This window comes from Crinia signifera, chromosome 9 (assembly GCF_055691185.1).
Source record: "Crinia signifera chromosome 9, ASM5569118v1, whole genome shotgun sequence".
Taxonomy (NCBI): Eukaryota; Metazoa; Chordata; class Amphibia; order Anura; family Myobatrachidae; genus Crinia; species Crinia signifera.
The window spans coordinates 20,578,977-20,596,750 of record NC_139225.1 but is presented as its reverse complement, the minus strand read 5'-3'; the positions used below and the strand labels follow the sequence as shown (position 1 = coordinate 20,596,750).

Genomic DNA, 17,774 nt, shown 5'->3' with positions numbered 1-17,774 from the left:
AGATCGCGATTTTCAGACATGTGCACAGCCTGCCTCGTAATCGGGGATATTTACTAAGATGGGAGTGCTATTGCAAATGTGATGTTGCTGTGGGCAACGAATCAGATACTATCTATTATCTTCTAGAACAGGGATGGGGAACCTCCGGCCCTCCAGCTGTTAATGAACTACGCATCCCAGCATGCCCTGCAACAGTTTTAGCATGTCCAAAGAGTAAAATTGTTGCAGGGCATGCTGGGATGTGTAGTTCATCAACAGTTGGAGGGCCAAAGGTTCCCCATCCCGGTTCTAGAAGGTGCTACATACATAAGAAGTATATTCTGATTGGTTTCCCCTAGCAACAGCCCATGTGAAATAGATCTCCCATCTTAGTATATTTCCTCCTTTATCTCTCTCCAAACTTTGGTACATGTGACCCGTAGTCTGTTCTCTGTCCCATCTGTTTATGCCGTTCCCACTTTCGTTTGCTCCTGACTCCCGAGTTATCCGTTCTCCTGCGATGCGCCTGTCCAGGCCGTCGCTGATTCCTGACCTATATATTCCTTATTGCACTGTTCCTTCACATCTATCAGTCTGTCCTGTTAGGATTGTGTTCTACCTAACTTGCTTTATGTTACTTTGTACTGTTAGAATGCGGACCCTGCCCTGGGGTCTGCTCTGTAAGTAATTACTGTATGTCTCCCCCTGTTCTGGCTCTATCCAGGCTCATTTATTCCAGACAATAAGAAGCCACTCAGCACCGGAGTTGGCTAGGCCAGGGCCGGGGGCTGCCTATTATCTCTGGCCCATCAATGTGGTTGTTACTGCCGCCTCAGTGCCCCCTATATGTTCCCCTGGGCCATAACCACCTTTATCATGTTACTTTCACATAAAGTCACAATTCTTTTCTTCAGCCATCTCTGTGAGTGGAGATCAACTTTGTCTGAGTCGTCCTTCTGGGCTACAGATACAGAGTAGGAAGTGCATTCGTCAGAGATAAGGGACAGAATGCTTTGTACATAGTGATCAGGAACAGAGAATTGGTTTTACCAGATGCCACAAATCTACCTTTACTCTAGAGAATGGCCATTCTCAGACTGTAGATCTCTGCTCCTTTATATTTACTGTATGTGCTCTTAATACTTATCTTCCCCCTATTTCCTGTAACCACAGGTGTTGCAGCGCTCCCCTTCCTAATATTTCCTGTAACCACAGGTGTGTCAGCACTTCCCTTCCTATTTCCTGTAACCACAGGTGCGTCAGTGCTCCTAAAGTAACCACAGGTGTATCATCATGCCTCCTGTAACCACAGGTGTGTCAAGGCTCCTCCTGTAACCACAGGTGTGTCAGTGCTCCTCCTGTAACCACAGGTGCATCAGCACTCCTCCTGTAACCACAGGTGTGTCAGCACGCCTCCTGTAAGCACAGGTGCATCAGGGCTCCTCCTGTAACCACAGGTGTGTCAGTGCTCCTCCTGTAACCACAGGTGTGTCAGTGCTTCTCCTGTAACCACAGGTGTGTCAGTGCTCCTCCTGTAACCACAGGTGTATCAGCGATCCTCCTATAACCACAGGTGTGTCAGCCCTCCTCCTATAACCACGGGTGTGTCAGCCCTCCTCCGGTAACCACAAGTGCATCAGCACTTCTCCTGTGTCTTAGTGCTCCTCCAGTAACCACAGGTGTCTTAGCGCTCCTCCAGTAACCAAAAGTGCATCAGTGCTTCTCCTGTTGAAAAGTATTTTCTTGGATGCTATTGTCCCAGTTTCGCAAAGGCTACGTGATGCTGTCATGATCTGGTCGCATTGTCCCAATAGCCAGGCAGTTGGGTGGCTGTGCTTGTCTAATGTTTCTTTAAATACCAGATACTAGGTGATTCATCGCGCCCTCCGGGCGCTCTTCACACGCAGTGTTGCAGAGCTACACCTACCCCCTTGGGAATGACTATTGGGCCCATTTATCATTGAATATTTGGTACTTGTTTCCTAGAACGGCGCCCATCGCGGGCATCGCATGTACATCGCATGCCATTATAATGGCATGCGATGCGACCGATGCGATGGCCGCGATTTTACATAGAAATGCATGGTAAAATGTAAATCGCGTCGGTCACATCGCATGTGGCCAAAAAATCGCATGCGATGCGACCGACGCGATTACCGATTTTACATAGGGAACAATGTTAAATGGCCCAATTGACCCGATTTCACATAGGGAACAATGTTAAATGGCCCACAGACCCCAAATAGCCACCCTGAAGTGTGAAATGGCCCCCCCAATTGTTAACGCCACCCCACGATCAACGTCAACCTGAAGTGTGGCGAGCACAGCGAGCCCGCGAGGGGCGGCGGTACGCGTCCTCCGACCTTTTCATACCCCCACTATCCACGTCGGCGTGGACCTGAGAATAGAAAGTGTGGCGAGCGCAGTGAGCCACCGAGCCCGAAGCGTGGCGTGCGCAGCGTGCTCCGCGAGGGGACGCGGATACCTGTGAAGCCCGCGAGGAGACGCGTATAGCTGTGAAGGTATCCGCGTCCCCTCGCGGGGCTCGCTGCGCTCGCTACGCTTCGGGCTCGGTGGCTCGCCACACTTTCTATTCTCAACTCCACGCCGACGTGGATAGTGGGGGTATGAAAAGGTCGGAGGACGCGTACCACCGCCGCTCGCCACGCTTCGGGTTGACGTTGATCGTGGGGTGGCGTTAACAATTGGGGGGGCCATTTCACACTTCAGGGAGGGTATTTGGGGTCTGTGGGCCATTTAACAATGTTCCCTATGTGAAATCGGGTCAATTGGGCCATTTAACATTGTTCCCTATGTAAAATCGCGGTAATCGTGTCGCGTCGCATCGCATGCGATTTTTTGGCCGCATGCGATGCCTAAGATAGCCAGCTGTGGCCTATGGGCTGTACATTGCACACCTAGCAGGCAGAGGGAGTTTTATAAAAGCTTGGAGAGAAATCCAACCAACCAATCAGTTTCTGTCATTTTTCAAACACAGGCCCAATCATCAAGGAGTTTTAGCTATTTAAAACTCGTGTATGACAAGTGGTGCTCCAGCCTTGCCGTGCATAACTGCCACATGTTTGAAAAATTACAGGAGCTGATTGGCTGGAGTGCGCTGTATCATACGCAATGAGTTTTAAATAGCTAAATCTTGTTGATAAATGGGCCCCACAGTCTGAACATGGCAGTTATGAGCTGATGACCTCCAATTTATCTCTCTCCAAGCTTTGAGAAATCTTCTCATTTATTTGTTATAAAAGATTGTATTTTTCGGTGCCTGACTACCACCGGTGATTAAAGGGGTTCCAGACGATGTACCGACAGTCAAAATACCAACACGGTCAACATGCATTATACCGACATGGAAAAATGTCAACATGTCAAATGTCAAAACAAACAACTTGTTTTTACTTTACCATCCCAGCGGGCTTAGCAACGAGCGCAGCGAGTCATGCGAGGGGAACGTGGTGCACGTATACAATGTTTATGTCGACCTATGTCGACACAGGCACTTAAAACCCCGCAAAAAAACTCACGTTGACTTTTTGACATGTCACCATTTTGATTGTGTTGACATTTTCTCATGTCAGTATAATGCATGTCGACATTTTGACCGTGTCGCTATTTTGACTGTCGGTAAATCATACAACACCCGATAAAAGGGTAGATGTACTAAGCCTTGGAGGGTTATAAAGTGGAGAGAGAAAAAGTATCAACCAATATCCTAACTGTCATTTTTCGAACAAAGCCTGTAACACAGCAGCGAGGAGCTGATTTGCTGTTGCGTTATCTTTCTCCACTTTAGCACTTTCCAAGGCTTTTCCTAGCCATTGTCGACATAATGCTTGTGTCAACCTTCCATCCATGTCCACCTATTTCCGGTGTTGACCAAAGCCATGTCCACCTTCAGTGGTGGACCCAATGCATGTCGACCTTTGTCGCCCAAGTCCTCCTCATTTTGCATTTCTCTCCTCTCTCTTTAGATCGCTGCGCCACCGTCTCCCTGCAGTGTGCTCCCCTGGCTTCCACCTGCCTCCTCTTTCCCTGCTCCCCCTTCTTCTGCTCCACATTTCATCTATTATGTATACCTGCTGCCTGATTCCTCATTGTACAACATCTGCCTTTCTCCTGCGTACAGCGCTCACCTGGGCACCTCCCGGGCCTCTTCTCCTCACCATCTAATCCCTGCGTCCCAGGTACCAGCTCCCTTCTCCACCTGCGCGTCCCCTGTGCCAACCACCCCTCTCCCTGTGCCCCCCCACCCTGTGCTATCAGCAGTGCCAGTGCTCCGGGCTGGAATATAATGGAAGGACAGCAGCTTTTGCCCATGGTAAATCTCTGCAGCTTTTAAAGGATTTAGTGGCACTCAAATCGTAAAGTGACCTCAGAGGGAAGAGAGAGGGGGGTGATGGGAGGGGGGTGCACTCCGCTCCACAGCCCAGGCTGCCAGAGCCACTCGGGCGAATGAGATACCATGAACATAGGAATGAGACGGACAGAGAAGAAACACTGGGAAGACTCGTAGGAACAGGGAAAAGGGGCGAGGGGATATAGATTGCATTCTGCCTTGATTTTTGTTATTAGCAAATTTCATTTATTTATTTTTATTTTTATATATTTATTTTATTAACCCATGCATGTCGGTGACCTTTATGCACAGAGAGAGCAAGCAGGCGCCAATCGTATTCACTAGCTGCAGCTTCCAATTACCAGACTGAGGAACCACAAACTTCCCAAAGTCACCTGTAAGTATTTTATAGGAGTCATGTGTGTTTTACTGCGTCACTGCTTTGCTTCGTATGTTGTGTTTGTTCATCTTGTGTGTTTTGTAACTGCGTCTCCGTGTGTGGCCTGCATTTAAACCCTTGGGGCTCCCCTTGCAGAAGATCTTCTAATACTTAACCAAACCCCCCTCCCCCCCATACAAATGATCTCCTAATATATTTTTATTTATCATTTGATTTTTACCAACCAGCAGTCTGTGATGTGGTTGCCGCAATGTGACGGTGATGTCCCTGGGTTATGTACTAAGCTGTTACATTACAGTCATACAGGATTTCCTCTACAGCAGGCATGTCCAAACTGCGGCCCTCCAGCTGTTGTGAAACTACACATCCCAGCATGCCTTGCCATAGTTTTAGCATTCCCTTATAGCAAAACTGTGGCAAGGCATGATGGGACTTGTAGTTTCACAGCAGCTGGAGGGCCATAATTTGGACATGCCTGCTCTACAGGGTCTTTAATGGAAAGTGTTCGTTTCTGTGAGTTGATTCATTGGGGGGAAATTTACTAAGCTGGGAGATCTATTTCACATGGGATGTTGCTACGGGCAACCAATCCGGATCTACTTCTTGTTTATTTAGCACCTTCTAGAACAGTGATGGCTAACCCTGACCCTCCAGCTGTGGTTGGACTACATATCCCAGCATGCCCTGCTACAGGCTTACTATTTGGCCATGCTAAAACTGATGCAGGGCATGCTGGGATGTGTAGTTCAACAGCTGGAGTGTCAAGGTTAGCCATCACTGTTCTAGAAGATAATAGATCGTATCTGATTGGTTGCCCCTAGCAACATCTCATCTGAAATAGAATCGCTCACCATTGAATATTCCCCCCCCCCCCCCCCCCCCTTTATTCTGGCTTGAGATGGCCAAATTCAGGGCGGGCACTGATGCCAGGCACAAGCATTGACGCGCCTGAATTTGCAAGGGTACGCCCAGGATTTCTTTGGGTGCATCCACCATTTTTGTGGGCATGCCCAAGAATCACCCATCACAGGAATCGCCCATGGGAAACTTGCCGGTGCCTACTCTGCCTATTGGGTAATCCGGCACTGACCACTACAGGTGTTATGTGCGTGTGGCTTACTATGTATGTACTAGGTGTTATGTGGGTGTGGCTTACTATGTATGTACTGTGTATGTTTCATGGTAGATTGTCTTTGTGTTCTAAGGTTACAGATTATGGGCCGCATTTATCAAACAGTATCTGCGTCTAAATCCCCGAAAACACCCGTTTTCGTGGGGTTAGCCGCAAATATTAAGTACCACCCCGAATGTATCAAAGGGGGACCACAGCAGGAATCTACGATCCCTGCTGCCATCCCTCCTGCACCACCGCCGGTCGCCTCCCCTATAGGTTTCTATGGGTGATGCAAAGCTGCGCGGTCTATCAACATCGGGCAGCAGCGCATCACATCCCCGGGCTACCGCCATTCTGAGATGGCGATAGCCCATTGTAGCCTATGGGCTACACATTGCACTGCTGCTGGCATGCGCAGACACCCCAGCGGCAGTGCGATCAGAGGGGGGTTCAGTGCTAACCGCGCATGCGCAGACCCCTCGGCTTCCGGGTTCAGCACATCGCAGGGACGGGCTCCTTTTCTTCTTTATACAATCCGATCCTGGGTGTAAATGCTATACATGATAAATGGGCCCCTATGTTGTCTGTATGTGATGTAGTCCATTTAATAGATGTTATATGTGTCCGGTGAAAACATTTCCCTTCTATAAATATATAAAAATATTGTGTATTGTAAATCGAGACTGGGAACATTTTTTTTCTACCCTCAAGTTAGCGTACTCTGTACACCATTATTAGGCCATCTGCTATGACTAGCCTCCATTTAATAATGAACTCTTAATCCATTTGTTCCCATAGAGCCGGAGAAGTGTTACATATATATATATATATATATATATATATATATATATATATATATATATATATATATATATAGACCGTTATCTGGAATTTAGGGTGCTGGATTATGGCATTGATCAGCAGGTTGACATGCACAAAATCTCGACACAAGAAATATGTCAATTTGGGAAACATTGACAAATGAGAAGGTCGAGGCGAGGTTTTCAATGTCAACATCCGTCAACATGGGCCCTCTATTAGTCTGGTGCTCCGCTCGCCATGCTTTAGGCACGGTTCCTCTATGCTGCAGTCGGCGCACTTTACCGTTCACAATAGATAGTCCACGCGGATGTTAAAGTCTGAAAAGTCCAAAATATGACAAAAATGTGGAAAAACTCACTTCAACCTTTTCATGTGTCAACCATTGTCATGTCCATGTTTTGCTTGTGCCAACCTTTTGTCAGTGTCAACCTAGTGCATGTCACCATTTTGTCAATGTACACCTACAGCATGTCCACCTTTTCTCAATGTTGACCTAGTGCTTATCGACCTTTTGGTGTCAACCTATTGACTGCCGACATAGACACTGTAGACCTATCATCCAGATCCTTTTTTTTTTACCCTTTCCTGCACGGCTGGGCATTCATGGTTCCCCTGAAGCACAGCATCATTTTTGATTGATTAGAAATTTATAAAAAATTGAATTTTAGCAGGCCTACTATAGTCCCCCAGTTAGTTTTGGTGACTCCAATCCTTAATTACATTGTTACCGCACTTGTGCTGTCTCTCCTTGACATCCTCTCTCTTTTTCTCCCCCCTCCTCTCATATTTCTCTCTCTCTCCCCATCCTCATCTCTCCCAGCTATCTCCTCTCCTTCTCCATTCCTCTGCCCCACTTGTTCTCCTCTTTCTCTCTCTCTCTTTTCCCAGCACCAGTCTCTTTCTCTCAACCCTCTCCCTCATTCCCGATCTACTCCAAGGGCCTTATTCTGATTAGATCGGTGAAACGTGCGTACGGTCCGTCACACCGTGCGTTTCCCGTACGCTCACGGTGAGCGTAAGTCCGCCTACAGAACAGCCGCACACGGACGGTCACCGACAATGGGGAGTGGCGTTCACTTGAGCGTACGCCACCGTGCACGGACGGATCTCCCTCTTAGCCACCGATACCTGGCGTACAACAGAGCGTACGCCACCGTGCACGGACGTATCTCGTCCGTTTTCACACCGACACCTTCCGTATATCTGAGCGTACTCCACAGTGCAAGTAGAAATTGAGTCCAAAAACATCCTTGTTGCTCTTAGATGCGGTTTATGTGTCTTTTTCCTTATAAAAAACTGGTATGTTTGTGTTACAGTGAAAAAGTTGACACATGTCGACTTCTGTGAATTGAGTGTCCTGCTTTTTAAAGTATACCAAAACACTTTCTGAATGGGTGTAGATGGTTATTGCAGCATTGCTTATTACATTCAGGTGTATGTGTTTGAGTAGTAATCAGCGTTAATTAGCAGACCCAGGCGTCCGCTCTCATGCGGTATCTCTAGGGGTGGTCAGGAGCACTCTTTGGCGTCCGTCTGTTTTTGGGCCAAAATGCACGGTGCGTTCGCCGATCGAGGCGGTTGTGGCACCGTGCGTTTTGTGTGCACACCCCCGTGTACGCCCATGTTTACGCCCAGTTTTCCGCATTATTCCGGCCGCTCCCATAAAAACGCCCACATGCCGCCCACAATGACCGTGCTCTTGCGGACAGGTTTTTTCGCAGCGGTGTGAGGTCGCCGCAATGCACATTGTGAAAGCTACGCATGCGCAGATTTTAAAAAAAACATTCCGACCGCGTACTGTCCAACCGCACCAAACAGAATAACCCCCCAAGTCTCTCTTATTCTCCTTCTTATCTTTCTTCATACCCTCTTTCTGTTTCCTCCCTCTCTCCTTCTCTTCCCCCTCCCTCTCTCTCTACCTACCTGGCACTGTCCCCCCCCCCCCCCTTTCCTTCCCTGACACCCCCCCCCCCCTTTCTCTCTCTCTATCTCCCATTCTTCTATCTGCCAGACACCCTGTCTCTCTCCATGGCTCTCTCACTCTCGTTCCCCTCTTTCTTTCTCTCTCTATCCCTCCCTGGCATTCTTTTTCACTCCCTTCTATCTTTTGCTCCTCCCCCTTTCTCTCTCTGACACCCTCTCTCTTACTGAGGGCCAGATGTATCAAGCTCCCCTCTCTCTCCACCTTACAATCCCTCTCTCACTCCTCTTTCCTTTCTTCTGTATATCTATCTATTGTAGTGACAATGGTGGGAGGGGGGCCCTTTCAATATTTTGCTATGGGGCCCACAAACTTCTAGTTACGCCACTGCTCCAATGCATCACTCTTCATGGCTTAGTCCATCTTCCCATTGTTACTTCTTTCCTTCATATGGTATTCATTAAAGTAACGCCGGAGATATCACAGAACTCCCCTGCCAACTATCCACTCCCCATCTGGCCCGTGCCCCCATACACTAGTATTTGGGACCTAAACTCATCGGATTCATTTACTAAGAAGGGAACTCTATTGCGAATGGGACATTGCTATGGGCAACCAATTACATTCTATCGATTATGTCCATCGACCATTGATGATTTTAAATTATCGATGGTTTGTGGCTAATGTAGAATTGTTTTGCCATTGGGGAGAACCGGATGGCTTACCTCCATCGATGGCACAGCAGAACCAAGGGGGTGATTCAGGTTGGTTTGCAAAAGCAAACTCCTTGTCTAATGGACAAAACCATTCTGCACTGCAGGTGGGGCAGATGTAACGTGTGCACAGAGAGTTACATTGGCATACCTCCCAACTGTCACGATTACAGCGGGACAGTCCCGATTTTTGGGTCCTGTCCCGCTGTCCCACCAGGCATTGTCCCGCTGCGGGGGGGTGGCTGTTGGGAGACCCCCCAATCTAATAGAATAGACGATGTGCGCACAGCGTCTATTCTCGTATGAAAATGAGGTCACGGCTAATTAGCATAAGCCGTGCCCTTATTTGCATACGCCCGTCCCCTTTTCGGGCGCTAACACAGAAGTTGGGAGGTATGCATTGGGGTGAGTTATTTTGTTTCTGTGCAGGGTAAATACTGGCTGTTTTATTCTTACACTGCAATTTAGATTTCAGTTTGATTACACCCCACCTAAATCTGACTCTCTCTGCACATGTTACATCAGCCCCCCCTGCAGTACACATGATCACACGCATGCGCGACGGCTATTGCCAGGAAGGGTTTCGGGGGAACCGTCTTCCGCGCACCCAGATCACACTGCAGGGTTGGGCTGGTGTCTCTGGAGCTTCTTTTAGGGGACAGGTAGAGAATGCTGCCTGGTTCTTGTAACTGTGATTTACACACAGTCAGCAGCAGGGACGGTGCAAGGCACCGGAGCGCCCCAGGCGAGGGGGGGTGGGGCGCCCCGGTGCCTACGGGGGGGGGGGGTACCTGCGGCGCTGTGTGATCTGGCGGCGGGGTCCCTGCAGTGATGCGCGCTATCCGGCCGCGCGAAGCGCTGAAAACTCACCGCACGCTGATTGGCTGAATCTCAGCCAATCAGCATGCGGAATGTTTTCAAACCGAGCACCGCTTCGCGCGCCGCCGCCTGGCTGCCGGATAGCGCGCATCACTGCAGGGACCCCGCCGCCAGATCACCCAGTGCCGCAGGTACCCGCCACGGACACCCCTGCAGCCTCCATGCGAGAGGCGAGGGGCGAAGTGCCGCCCTCCAGTGGCTGGCGCCCTAGGCAAATGCCTAGATTTGCCTAGTGGTGGCGCCGGCCCTGGTCAGCAGCATTCTCTACCTGTCTCTCAGCCTGCAGCCAGACAGTGGAAGGCTGTCAGCATGCTGATTGGTGGATGGCTGGAGCTTACTACCAATCAGAGTGCAGCATTTTCTTCCTGCCTCCCAGCCTGCAGCCAGACAGTAGACGATTGTCAACATGCTAATTGGTGGATGGCTGGAGCTCTTCTCTAATCTGAGTGCATCTTCTACACCTTGGTGGATTGCTGGAGCTATTCACTAATCAGAGTGCATCTTCTACACCTGCCTCCCAGATTGCAGCCAGACAGTGGAAGGCTGTCAGCATGCTGAATGGTGGATGGCTGGAGCTATCCACCAATCAGAGTGCAGCATTTTCTACACCTGCCTCCCAGCCTGCAGCCAGACAGTGGAAGGCTGTCAGCATGCTGATTGGTGGATGGCTAGAGCTGTCAACCAATCAGAGTGCAGCATTTTCTTCCTGCCTCCCAGCCTGCAACCAAACAGTGGAAGGCTGTCAACATGCTGAATGGTGGATGGCTGGAGCTATCCACCAATCAGAGTGCAGCATTTTCTACACCTGCCTCCCAGCCTGCAGCCAGACAGTGGAAGGCTGTCAGCATGCTGATTGGTGGATGGCTAGAGCTGTCAACCAATCAGAGTGCAGCATTTTCTTCCTGCCTCCCAGCCTGCAACCAAACAGTGGAAGGCTGTCAACATGCTGAATGGTGGATGGCTGGAGCTATCCACCAATCAGAGTGCAGCATTTTCTACACCTGCCTCCCAGATTGCAGCCAGACAGTGGAAGGCTGTCAGCATGCTGATTGGTGGATGGCTAGAGCTGTCCACCAATCAGAGTGCAGCATTTTCTTCCTGCCTCCCAGCCTGCAGCCAAACAGTGGAAGGCTGTCAACATGCTGAATGGTGGATGGCTGGAGCTATCCACCAATCAGAGTGCAGCATTTTCTACACCTGCCTCCCAGATTGCAGCCAGACAGTGGAAGGCTGTCAGCATGCTGAATGGCGGATGGCTGGAGCTATCCACCAATCAAAGTGCAGCATTTTCTACCTGCCTCCTAGATTGCAGCCAGACAGTGAAAGCATGCTGATTGGTGGATGGCTGGAGCTAACCACCAATCAGATTGCACCATCCTTACCCAGAATTCCAAGCACAGCCATAATAGAGCATGACTGCATTGGCTGACCACACCTGCTGCCCCTCCCACATGGCATGGCATCACAGAAGGGAGTGGCAAGGAGGTCTGGGGCTGGAACGAAGTGGAAGCTTGGTTCTTTAATAAACAGTCCACATATAGGCCCTTATTCTGGTTGGTGCGGTAATATCCGCGTGCGTTCGTGCCGCCGATGTTTTGTGTCTGCGCATGTGACAGAGGCGTCTCTGCGCATGTGCGAGCAGGGCGTACGGCCAAATCCCGCATGAAATGTGAACACTCCGAACAGGGGGTGGAGAGGGGCGTGAAGGGCTATTTGGGCTCATTACCATATGCATACGCCCCGCGTTTCATGGGCGTTCCCATGCAAACGCTGGGCGTACGTATGGTAATGCGGCCGTGACGCACGTGTAGGGGGTGGACATATGACATAGCCATCAGCTGCCCGCCCAGATCCCTGCTTTTGCACGGAAAAATGTCCGTGTGGTCTGAGGTTGCGGGAGCTGATGGACCACTCGGTCCTGCATTCGATGGTCTGCGACCATCGAATGATGGGGGAGGTTCCCTGAGATGGAGGAGGCGTATTCCATGAAAAATACACGTGCGGTCCATTTGGACAGCTTCTTACCGCGTACGGACGGAGTTGGCGATCCGTATGGAAGGCGGGGTTTCACAAGCACGGTCCTGCCCGCATATTCGGATCCGGCCGCACCGATCAGAATAAGGGCCATAGAGAGGAACCCTCACAACATGGAGAGGGAGTTCGGAGCCCAAAGAAGTGACTGCAGAATGGATATAGAGCACAGAGTCAGGGAATCGTCTGGAACCGAAGGTACTGTAGGAGTACTGGACTGGAACCTGGGGGACACTGGAGACAACTGGAGCAGGAGAAACAACACTGGAGAACGGGAGTCAACTGTAACTGAGGAGATTTGGTTAGAAGGTCTGACCGATGCTGACCATCGATGGTGTGTAGGAGACAATGAGGGAGCACTGCATGTAAGTGTGGCTCAGGCTGATACCTCTAACACAGGCATGGGAGAGGTTTACCGATGACGACAGGTACTGATGTTGGCACTCCGATGGTGGCTAATATCGAGGTTGACTCTCTGAACGATGACTGGTAGACATGCGTGGTACTGGGTAAAATTAGCAGGTAGCAGATGGAAGTAAGCAGTGATCGATGGTGAGCGATGACAATGCGATGGTGACCAAGTGAATTGCTACTGCGTAACGCAGTAACATTATTGCATACACAAGGTGCTGCTGCTGCAATTGAGACACCCGTTACCAGAAATGTCTTGGAAAATTGCCTGGCTCTCCTGGGCGGTGATTGGGTGGCGCTTAACAGATGCACAGAGACAGTCCGCATTATGGGAGTGCTACGGACGTGTCGCTGAAGTGTTTGCGCACACAGATGTGTCTGATGGCCTCACTCAGACAGAGAACTGCCTTAGGACAGGTGCAAAGATCGATTGTGCAGCCGATGGTACTCCAGGTGTATTACAGCGACTCACAGCACGCATCTCACTCCTGGGACTCAGGCGCTGTGACTTCCAGCTGCGTCATCTCAGCGACTGTTAAGTCGTTAGATTTGGCAGCGACAGCTTGTGTGGCATCTGTTCTAAGCTGTCTGCAAGCAACTTCCGTAAACTCCAACCTGCTCGCCAGCAACCTTCCCAGTGGAACCCAGTGCTGTACTGGAGCTCTGCACAAGCGTGATTCTTATAATCAGGCCAGGATGCAGGCGCATTTCCCACTGAGTGGGTATGGACTCATTGAGGGCAATTTACTCCTTGCTGCGCCACCTCGTGGTGCAATGAATCCCAATTTGCTCCAATGTACTAACCAATCAACTCCCAACTGTCATTTTTCAAACACAGACAGTAGCATGACAGTTAGGATCTGATTGGCTGCTACTTTGTCTCTCGCCATTTTTCCCCAAGGCCGGACTTTTTCCCCAAGGCCAGACTTAGGGATACATGGGCCTGGGGATGAAAATAATCAAGGACCTGGGTGTGGTCAGTGCTGCATGGGTGTGGCCAGAGCCATGTGGGCATATAAAACTTTTATATGATCAGCCACAATATCTCCCCAATACCTTAGTCCTGGACTGGTGCTTAAACCTAACATTCCCCCCGCCCCAGCCTAATGCTTACCATACTTACCATACTTACTTGTATACGTCCTGCGTCCCATCGGTGTATGCATCTGGGCTGTATACATCCTGCGTCACATCGCTGTATGTACCCATTGCTGTATACGTCCTGCGTCACATCGCTGTATGTACCCATTGCTGTATACGTCCTGCGTCACATCGCTGTATGTACCCATTGCTGTATTCGTCCTGCGTCACATCGCTGTATGTATCTGGGCTGTATACGACCTGCGTCACATCGTTGTATGTATCTGGGCTGTATAAGTCCTGCGTCACATCGCTGTATGTACCAATTGCTGTATACGTCCTGCGTCACATCGCTGTATGTATCTGGGCTGTATACGTCCTGCGTCACATCGCTGTATGTATCTGGGCTGTATATGTCCTGCGTCACATCGTTGTATGTATCTGGGCTGTATACGTCCTACGTCACATCGCTGTATGTATCTGGGCTGTGTACGTCCTGCGTCACATCGCTGTATGTATCTGGGCTGTATATGTCCTGCGTCACATCGTTGTATGTATCTGGGCTGTATAAGTCCTGCGTCACATCGCTGTATGTACCAATTGCTGTATACGTCCTGCGTCACATCGCTGTATGTATCTGGGCTGTATACGTCCTGCGTCACATCGCTGTATGTATCTGGGCTGTATACGTCCTGCGTCACATCGCTGTATGTATCTGGGCTGTATACGTCCTGCGTCACATCGCTGTATGTATCTGGGCTGTATATGTCCTGCGTCACATCGCTGTATGTATCTGGGCTGTATACGTCCTGCGTCACATCGCTGTATGTATCTGGGCTGTATACGCCCTGCGTCACATCGCTGTATGTATCTGGGCTGTATATGTCCTGCGTCACATCGCTGTATGTATCTGGGCTGTATATGTCCTGCATCACATCGCTGTATGTATCTGGGCTGTATACGTCCTGCGTCACATCGCTGTATGTATGTGGGCTGTGTATGTCCTGTGTCACATCGCTGTATGTATCTGGGCTGTATATGTCCTGCGTCACATCGCTGTATGTATCTGGGCTGTATACGTCCTGCGTCACATCGCTGTATGTATCTGGGCTGTGTATGTCCTGCGTCACATCGCTGTATGTATCTGGGCTGTATATGTCCTGCGTCACATTGCTGTATGTATCTGGGCCGTATATGTCCTGCGTCACATTGCTGTATGTATCTGGGCTGTGTATGTCCTGCGTCACATCCCTGTATGTATCCGGGCTGTATATGTCCTGCGTCACATCGCTGTATGTATCTGGCCTGTATACGTCCTGCGTCACATCGCTGTATGTATCTGGGCTGTATACGTCCTGCGTCACATCGCTGTATATATCTGGGCTGTATACGCCCTGCGTCACATCGCTGTATGTATCTGGTCTGTATACGTCCTACGTCACATCGCTGTATGTATCTGGGCTGTATACGTCCTGCGTCACATCGCTGTATGTATCTGGGCTGTATATGTCCTGCGTCACATCGTTGTATGTATCTGGGCTGTATAAGTCCTGCGTCACATCGCTGTATGTACCAATTGCTGTATACGTCCTGCGTCACATCGCTGTATGTATCTGGGCTGTATACGTCCTGCGTCACATCGCTGTATGTATCTGGGCTGTATACGTCCTGCGTCACATCGCTGTATGTATCTGGGCTGTATACGTCCTGCGTCACATCGCTGTATGTATCTGGGCTGTATATGTCCTGCGTCACATCGCTGTATGTATCTGGGCTGTATACGTCCTGCGTCACATCGCTGTATGTATCTGGGCTGTATACGCCCTGCGTCACATCGCTGTATGTATCTGGGCTGTATATGTCCTGCGTCACATCGCTGTATGTATCTGGGCTGTATATGTCCTGCATCACATCGCTGTATGTATCTGGGCTGTATACGTCCTGCGTCACATCGCTGTATGTATGTGGGCTGTGTATGTCCTGTGTCACATCGCTGTATGTATCTGGGCTGTATATGTCCTGCGTCACATCGCTGTATGTATCTGGGCTGTATACGTCCTGCGTCACATCGCTGTATGTATCTGGGCTGTGTATGTCCTGCGTCACATCGCTGTATGTATCTGGGCTGTATATGTCCTGCGTCACATTGCTGTATGTATCTGGGCCGTATATGTCCTGCGTCACATTGCTGTATGTATCTGGGCTGTGTATGTCCTGCGTCACATCCCTGTATGTATCCGGGCTGTATATGTCCTGCGTCACATCGCTGTATGTATCTGGCCTGTATACGTCCTGCGTCACATCGCTGTATGTATCTGGGCTGTATACGTCCTGCGTCACATCGCTGTATATATCTGGGCTGTATACGCCCTGCGTCACATCGCTGTATGTATCTGGTCTGTATACGTCCTACGTCACATCGCTGTATGTATCTGGGCTGTATACGTCCTGCGTCACATCGCTGTATGTATCTGGGCTGTATACGTCCTGCGTCACATCGCTGTATGTATCTGGGCTGTATATGTCCTGCGTCACATCACTGTATGTATCTGGGCTGTATACATCCTGCGTCACATCGCTGTATGTATCTGGGCTGTACATGTCCTGCGTCTCATCGCTGTATGTATCTGGGCTGTATACGTCCTGCGTCACATCGCTGTATGTATCTGGGCTGTTATACGTCCTGCGTCACATCGCTGTATGTATCTGGGCTGTATACGTCCTGTGTCACATCGCTGTATGTATCTGGGCTGTATACGTCCTGTGTCACATCACTGTATGTATCTGGGCTGTATACGTCCTGCGTCACATCGCTGTATGTATCTGGTCTGTATACGTCCTACGTCACATCGCTGTATGTATCTGGGCTGTATACGCCCTGCGTCACATCGCTGTATGTATCTGGGCTGTGTACGTCCTACGTCACATCGCTGTATGTATCTGGGCTGTATATGTCCTGCGTCACATCGCTGTATGTATCTGGGCTGTATACGCCCTGCGTCACATCGCTGTATGTATCTGGGCTGTATACGCCCTGCGTCACATCGCTGTATGTATCTGGGCTGTGTACGTCCTACGTCACATCGCTGTATGTATCTGGGCTGTATACGTCCTGCGTCACATCGCTGTATGTATCTGGGCTGTATACGTCCTGTGTCACATCGCTGTATGTATCTGGGCTGTATATGTCCTGTGTCACATCACTGTATGTATCTGGGCTGTATACGTCCTGCGTCACATCGCTGTATGTATCTGGTCTGTATACGTCCTACGTCACATCGCTGTATGTATCTGGGCTGTATACGCCCTGCGTCACATCGCTGTATGTATCTGGGCTGTGTATGTCCTGCGTCACATCGCTGTATGTATCTGGGCTGTGTATGTCCTGTGTCACATCGCTGTATGTATGTGGGCTGTGTATGTCCTGCGTCACATCGCTGTATGTATCTGGGCTGTATACGTCCTGCGTCACATCGCTGTATGTATCTGGGCTGTATACGTCCTGCGTCACATCGCTGTATGTATCTGGGCTGTATACGTCCTGTGTCACATCGCTGTATGTATCTGGGCTGTATACGTCCTGTGTCACATCACTGTATGTATCTGGGCTGTATACGACCTGCGTCACATCGTTGTATGTATCTGGGCTGTATACGTCTTGCGTCACATCGCTATATGTATCTAGGCTGTATATGTCCTGCGTCACATCGCTGTATGTATCTGGGCTGTATACGTCTTGCGTCACATCGCTATATGTATCTAGGCTGTATATGTCCTGCGTCACATCGCTGTATGTATCTGGGCTGTATACGTCCTGCGTCACATCGCTGTATGTATCTGGGCTGTATATGTCCTGCATCTCATCGCTGTATGTATCTGGGCTGTATACGTCCTGCGTCACATCGCTGTATGTATCTGGCCTGTATACGTCCTGCGTCACATCGCTGTATGTATCTGGGCTGTATATGTCCTGCGTCACATCGCTGTATGTATCTGGGCTGTATACGCCCTGCGTCACATCGCTGTATGTATCTGGGCTGTATACGTCCTGCGTCACATCGCTGTATGTATCT

The 17,774-nt window shown here is 49.9% G+C and overlaps 1 protein-coding gene across 2 annotated transcripts in view; it reads left to right on the top strand.

Moving 5' to 3' along the window:
- The first annotated feature begins 4,142 nt into the window (after positions 1 to 4,142).
- LOC146037301 (metabotropic glutamate receptor 6-like) overlaps positions 4,143 to 17,774 on the top strand; it is a 70,265-nt gene continuing 56,633 nt past the window's right edge. Inside the window, exons 1-2 of one of the 2 annotated variants that reach the window (XM_083161354.1) lie at positions 4,143 to 4,312; positions 4,643 to 4,727. Coding sequence is in view for 1 of the 2 variants with exons in the window: in XM_083161353.1 (XP_083017479.1) it covers positions 12,928 to 13,339 (412 nt within the window). In the remaining variant the exon portion in view is untranslated. Of the gene's footprint in view, positions 4,313 to 4,642; positions 4,728 to 12,906; positions 13,340 to 17,774 lie in introns of those variants that run through there. The other variant, XM_083161353.1, reaches the window with a different exon arrangement.